The sequence below is a fragment of the Aegilops tauschii genome, chromosome 5 (assembly GCF_002575655.3).
Source record: "Aegilops tauschii subsp. strangulata cultivar AL8/78 chromosome 5, Aet v6.0, whole genome shotgun sequence".
Classification (NCBI taxonomy): domain Eukaryota; kingdom Viridiplantae; phylum Streptophyta; class Magnoliopsida; order Poales; family Poaceae; genus Aegilops; species Aegilops tauschii.
The window spans coordinates 1,919,440-1,926,050 of NC_053039.3; the positions used below are offsets into that span (position 1 = coordinate 1,919,440).

The 6,611-nt window shown below is 57.5% G+C and overlaps 1 protein-coding gene across 1 annotated transcript; it reads left to right on the top strand.

Annotated features, from left to right (window-relative positions):
• Positions 1-3,231: 3,231 nt before the first annotated feature.
• On the top strand, positions 3,232-4,437 carry LOC141022237 (uncharacterized). The gene has a single exon (XM_073498558.1). The coding sequence runs from the start codon at positions 3,232-3,234 to the stop codon at positions 4,435-4,437; it is 1,206 nt and encodes a 401-aa protein (XP_073354659.1).
• The last annotated feature ends 2,174 nt before the right edge of the window (positions 4,438-6,611 follow it).

The following is a 6,611-nucleotide window of genomic DNA, read 5'->3' on the forward strand; positions in this document are numbered from 1 at the left end:
GTTCAGATTCTAGAAACAAGTCGATACAAATCTGCGGGACTTTATTCGTCACGTGTGGCAACGACATGTACCACCTATAGTATTCCTCCGGCTCCAGCAAGTTGTGACACCGACTCACATTGGCCAGCAAGTTCGCGCACAAAAACTTCATCCTCTTCAGACAGAACTAGCACGCTGCCACAAGCATCTCTCCGGCTACGTCCATGGGATCATCTGTTGCAGGGACTAGGTCGCTAACACGAAGCAGCTCGTCAGTGTAGATGAAGTGTAGTGGCCCTGAAAACCACGGCTCGCATTCCATCGATTCTTACATGGTCCGTGCAATTGCCATTTTTTTCACTGCCTCATAGAGCACCGGCAACAGTGCAGCAATCACGGTCTTGTGCGCATGGATCTCACGAACCTCGATTAGGAATTTGATGTCTGACCCCTCCTCACCCGCCAGTAGTGGTTCAAGATGCCAGTTTCATATTCGATGGCGGCACCGGGACGATGGTGCCTACATTGACGATACCACTAGTGCACGACTCTGTGATTACGTCGACTTGGCATTGTATAGTGAAAGGGCCATCATGTGCCACATAGTGTGAATTGGCCGATTCCACGGTGATGAATTTTGGCCACCTGGCGTGGCATGCCTTGCTGGCATAGACATGCGTAAAACATTTGCGAGGAATGGTAACGACTTCGACTTGCCAGTGGGATTGACGGGCTTCAAAGTCACCATGGCTTTCGCTTTGGTATGGTCATCGTCGATGGAAGACCAGGCGTAGAGGTCAATATAGTCGGTTGTGTCCTGTGTATATCCCGAATGGTACACCTCCATGACCCACTTCTAACCCCCAACTTGAAAACAGCCTGATCGGATGCATTCTCCAATGCCATGCGTCTTCCTGGCCCAAATCAAGCTTGTGCCGCTTATAATCAGTAAGAGGTTATACCTTGACCCACTTCTTGTTGTCGTCACTCTGTTGCGGCCAGTGGAAGAAGAAGTAGATGGAGATCTATTGCGGCTCACTGCGCGCCTGGCTACTTTTCTGGGGATCTCGTTTATAAAAGAGGGGAATATCTCATTGAGCTCCTTGTACTCCTCGATGACCTGCGAGGCGCCGTATGCATCGGGATAGGACATCATGTAGTCAATGCAGGATGCCTCAAGCTGCCAACAGTTGTGCCTGCCATATTTAACTCTATGATTCATTGTTTATCTCAGATAGTTCTTCAGTCATTTCAACTTTGAAAACCCTGGTGCGGTAAATAAGATGCCATAAGGAATGGAGATATTAGGATAAAAATCAACTCATTCACATGCTCGAAAATCTCCATGGCAGATGGTACACCATCCCCCAAAGTGAATATCATAATCTTTAATTAAAAAATGAGATCATATACCTCTACATCTCATGAACCATCACGAGAAAAAGTTTCTGCAGATTTTGTGCAATAGTCTTGAGGTTCAATTCATTTAATGGCTTCAGGGTGCCCAAGCCCATTAATAATCCAAACATATCTTTAAACAGAATGAGTTTTTTTTAATTTACCTTTCAAAGAAGTGAGCATCATATCAACCAAAACAAAATAAATATTTAACTTCAAAAGCCTTCTCATCTTCTAGGATTTCTTCTTGACAAGCACTTTTGCCATGAATATTTCCATGTTGTAATTGTACCAAGTCATCCACACCTTCTTCTTTTTCCTTTTATCGCTACCAGATGTATGCTTTCTTCTGGATGACATGATCAGACACAATGCTGAAAAATAAAGGAAAAAATTACATCAATTGACAATGTGCCGGCTGTTCATCTAGTAGACTAGGAACAACAATATGAATACAAGATATTACCTTAGAGGGACGGATCGTTGATGGACGGAGAGCAAAGTGAGATTGCGCCGGCCGCCGGGGAAAATGAACTCGGCGGACGCACCTGACTGAATTAGCAAGGAAAATTCAATTTTTATGAGAAAAAAGGGAAAAGGGGGCGCCGAGCGCACAGTCGTGATTCGCCAAGAAACAGAGCGTCGGCTGCCGGTGAGAAATTGGGAAAATCTGCATGAATGCGTGCGTGATGGAATAGGAAGAAATCAATCGGTTCCTTTTTTTTTTGACATGCACGTATTAACCTAGTAACCAATCGGGAAAGGATCAATTAATTCCTTTGTTTAGGCCGTGCACGTACTAAATGGAACGAATCGAAAGGAATCAATCAGTTCCTTTTTTTCTACGTCTATCTTCTACGTACTAAATGGAATGAATCGATCGCTGGCTCATCCTCCCTGACTCGCTGCTGCTGCCTACGTGTGTACACCGGGGAGGGGCCACTCGATTTTGGGGGCCCGGGGCGGCCGCCCCCCCCCCCCCCTGCCCCTCCCCAGGGCCGGCCCTGAGTAGAGCATGGCCCTAAAGGTCGAGCCGCTCATGCCGCCGATCTTGACGCGCCGCGCGTTCCACACCTTCATGTGCCCGCGCAAGAACTGGACGTGAAACACTGGCGATCGCATGACCAGCACCAGCTTATGCGCCTGGATCTCGAACCGTCATCGTCGACAATGAGCGTGGCGTCCTGCTCCGGCGACCGCCTCTCCCTCAGAAGCCTGTGGAAGTCCTGGGAGATGCTCGACGGCGGCGGCACGACCAAGCAGTTCTGGATGGCTTCTATGGAGTCCTCCCTCCTGTTTCTGCTGGAAGAGGAAGATGTCGACGGTGCAGTGTATATATGGTGAGGTAGTCGTTGACATTTAATTTGGACGTAGATTGACTCGTAGTGTTGGGACACCTCCGGGACGGCGAGCTCCCAGGGGACGGCGCCGCTGAGCCTTAGCGATGAAGGTCTTGGGCATGTCGCTGTTAGCTAATCTAGTCGTTGTGCTTAGACTAGTTTTATTTCCGTTGAAATAAAATTGCTGCATGAGCCGCGGGGTGTGCGTGCCATGCAAGTAGCTAGCACGGGCCGGCTGGATGTGGTCACCACGATCGGCCCGGTAGACTCGCAGGTGGCTTAGGAGGCACGATCAGCGCTCGTAGGATGGTGCGAGCACGGCGGATCGTGGCGCATAGTTAGGATCGCTACCTGCCTCTCCTTTCTTGTAACGAATAAATAGCAGTGAAAAAAGGGGAAAAGTCGCAAGTTTGCACGCGACGCAAAACCTTCGTCTCCTCTGTGATCGTGAGTTGCGAGAGTTTAGAATCCTAACAAGTGGTATTCAGAGCCTCGTTTAGCGATCCCGGCGATCATGTCCGATCACGGAGAACAGCCGGACGCGGCTGCGGCGGCGGCCGCCGCGGCCCTCAACGCAGGCGGGGGCGGTCTGGCGCGCTCGGCGACTCCACCACGGGAGCGCAGCCGCGGGCGAAGCCGCGTGAGGCGGGAACGGCAGGTGGTGATCCACCAGGCGGCGGCCACGGAGCGCGCGCCGTTCGTGCCGGGCGCTGGCACCACGTTCCCGACCCTCACCTCGACTAACTACATCGAGTGGTCGCTGGTGATGAAGGTTCACCTGGAGTCCTGGGGGCTCTGGGATGCGATCGAAGGCAACGCGCAACACGTGCGCGACGACAAGTCGGCGCTCGGCGTCCTTCTCCGGGCCGTTCCGCCGGAGATGCTCGGCGTTCTCGTCGTCAAGGAGACGGCCAAGGCAGCTTGGGACACGATTAAGGTCATGAGGATGGGGGTGCACCATGTGCGTGAAGCCACCGCGCAACGACTCCGCGCGGAATTCGAGCAGATCGCCTTCCATGACGGCGAGACCCTCGACGCCTTTGGCATGCGCATCACCAGCCTCGTCAACCAGCTGCGCACGCTCGGCGACAACGTCGAGGAGGTACGCGTCGTACAGAAGTTCTTGCGTGTTGTTCCCCCCCGATACTCGCAGATCGCTGTCGCGATCGAAACTCTCCTGGACCTGAGTACGATCTCGGTTGAGGAGCTGATCGGGCGGCTCAGGACCGCCGAGGAGCGCTGCGCCGCGCCCGCGCCGAGCCAAGGCGGTGGGCGGCTGTACCTCACTGAGCAGCAGTGGGAGGCGCGCAAGCAGGCGCGCGAGAGCTGCCAAGGCTCCGGTGGCGGCGGCGGCAACGGCGGCGAGCAGAACAACCGCCGCGGAAAGAATCAGGGACGGAGGAACGACGCGCGTCCGCCTCAGAATGCCGGCAGCTCTGGCGGGTCCGGCGGTCGCAGCGGCGGCCGTGACATGACGAAAGTCAAGTGCTACAACTGCAACAAGCCGGGGCACTTTTCGCGGGACTGCACCGAGCCCCGGCGTGAGCGCAAGGAGCAGGTCAATCTCGCCGACGGCGGGACCGAGGAGACCACGCTCCTCCTGGCGAGCCTGAGCAAGCTCACCACAACCACGGAGGCGGCCGTGGAGCACGTGATGCTGAACGAGGAGCGCTCGCAGGCGCGCTCCGCCTCGGATGATGGAGGTTGTGACTCCTCCTAGTTCATGGACTCCGGCGCCAGCAACCACATATCTGGGCGGCGGGAGATCTTCGCCGAGCTGGACACTGGCGTGCGCGGCTCCGTCAGGCTTGGCGACGGGTCCGCGGTGCAGATCGAAGGGAGGGGAACGATCCTATTCCAGTGTCTGAATGGTGAGCACTTGGTACTCTCTGAAGTGTACTATATTCCCCGTCTGTGCAGCAATATCGTGAGCTTGGGCCAATTGGACGAGAACGCCTACGACACGCACATCGGCCAGGGCGTCCTTCAGCTACGAGACCCGGGCGGGCGTCTGCATGGGCCACCTGCCCGAACTCCCCACCCACAACAGGATGGGCGGCCACCCTAGGCGCCCCAGGTGAAAAGGGCTCCTAGGCCACCTGCCCCAAACCCCCTCCAGACGACGGAGCCGCCACCTGCAGCTCCGGCATCACGAGAGGAGAAGAGAGTGCCGAGGCCACCTGCCCCGGACACCCTCCCGAAGGTAAGACCGCCACCACTGAGACCTCGTCCACCGCGAGAAGAGAAGAGGGCGCCGGGGCCACCTGCCCCGAGCCTCCTTCAGAAGGCGGAACCGCCCCTTGCAGCTCCGGCACCGCGAAAGAAGAAGAGATAGCCGAGGCCACCTGCCCCGGACCCCCTCCCGAAGGTAAGACCTCCACCACCAGAACCTCGTCCTGGGGAGAGTCAACATGCTGTGTATGAGAGGGAGTGGCCACGTGCCTAGACTCCTCCTCCTCTCCCCTGACCGAGACCGGTAATGCCCCAAGGACGGGGCTCACAGCATCCTCAAAATCCAAAGCAGGTAACGTGAGCTCAAAAACCTCGTCAGACTCCACCCGATCACTCCAAAGTCTCCGAGGCGCAGAAGCAGGCTCGAAAGACCCAAATCTCAAAGAAGTCATAGGCACCGAGGAGGGTGGTACCGTCCCATCCCCGGGCGTCGGAGAATCGGACCCTGGTCCATTGGACAACTCTCGTCCAGAATCATCGACCGGTGCCTCCTTAGCTCCCGAATTGTCATCTCCCTCGCGCATATCAACATCAGTCCCATTAGCCATCACCACATCCATAGCCTGCCCGGACAACACCGGCTCCTCGGCAGTCTTGACAGCGGCGGTTTGCTCGACAACAACAGGCGGAGGAGGCTGCCGTGAACGGTACCGGCCACCTCGACCACCACGATGACCGCGGAAACCACCCCGCTGTTGATAGCCCGGGCCGGACGCCCCTTCAACAAAACCACCCGTAGGACCCAGAAAAGGTCTCTCCGCCGAACCATCGCTCTGGCAAGCCCACGGCCACCACCCGTCGACGAGGAGCCACGGTGTTGACCATCCCCATATGCATTGTATCCATCATCTCCACATTGACCTCGGGGCGTACCAGAAGCACCTCCAACACCCGTGGTTTGCGGCGGCGGTGCCTGCGTCTGCACCGTTACAGCCCAATTCTGCGTCGGCCGAGCGACGTAGTGAGGCGGCAGGGCCGCCCGAGGCAGCTGGCCAGGTATCACTCCCTGGCTCCCCGGCGTAGGCGGCCTTGGCGGCGCGCCACCCCGGCCCGCAGCGGCAACCCCAGCCAGGCCGGGCGCCGATGGTCGAGGACCGTTAGCCGGCCAGCCTCGCCCGACTGCAGGAAACACCGCCGCGCCCTGCGTCAGCGGCCGAAGACCGCCGCGACCCGCCGCCGCATTGGCCACCCCACCGACCACTATAGCTCCCCGCCCCGCCGCAGATGGCACGGGCAACACACCTCCGCGGCCGGAGCCTGGGGCCGGCAGAGGCACAGCACCACGGCCGCTGCCAGCGCCCGGCGGCGGCGCTCCCCGACGCGGCTGGTTTTTTCCCCGGCGGCGGAGCTGCACCGCGGCCCGCCATGGCCCCGAGGGGAGGGATGCGCCGAGCGCGACCAACCCCAGAAGAACGAAGCCGAGGTCTCCGTCGCTGGAAAACCCTAGGGCGCAAGGAGGGAGACGGCAACGTCGATCGAACCATGATGCATGCGTCGTCCCTCACGATATCGATCTGGACCAGACTTGTCTGGGCCACATACCCAACAGTCCCCGGCCCAATGATATTCTGCGGCCCACCATCTGAAATCAACCCACTTCGGCCCAGGAGCGATTTCAAACTTTCCTGGCGAGCCGCCCTGATCTGGGACGCCGTGATCGCC

What these genes read in the sequence shown, in the direction of transcription:
- LOC141022237 (XM_073498558.1), top strand. Translation starts at nt 3,232, where the DNA reads ATGTCCGATCACGGAGAACAGCCGGACGCGGCTGCGGCGGCGGCCGCC.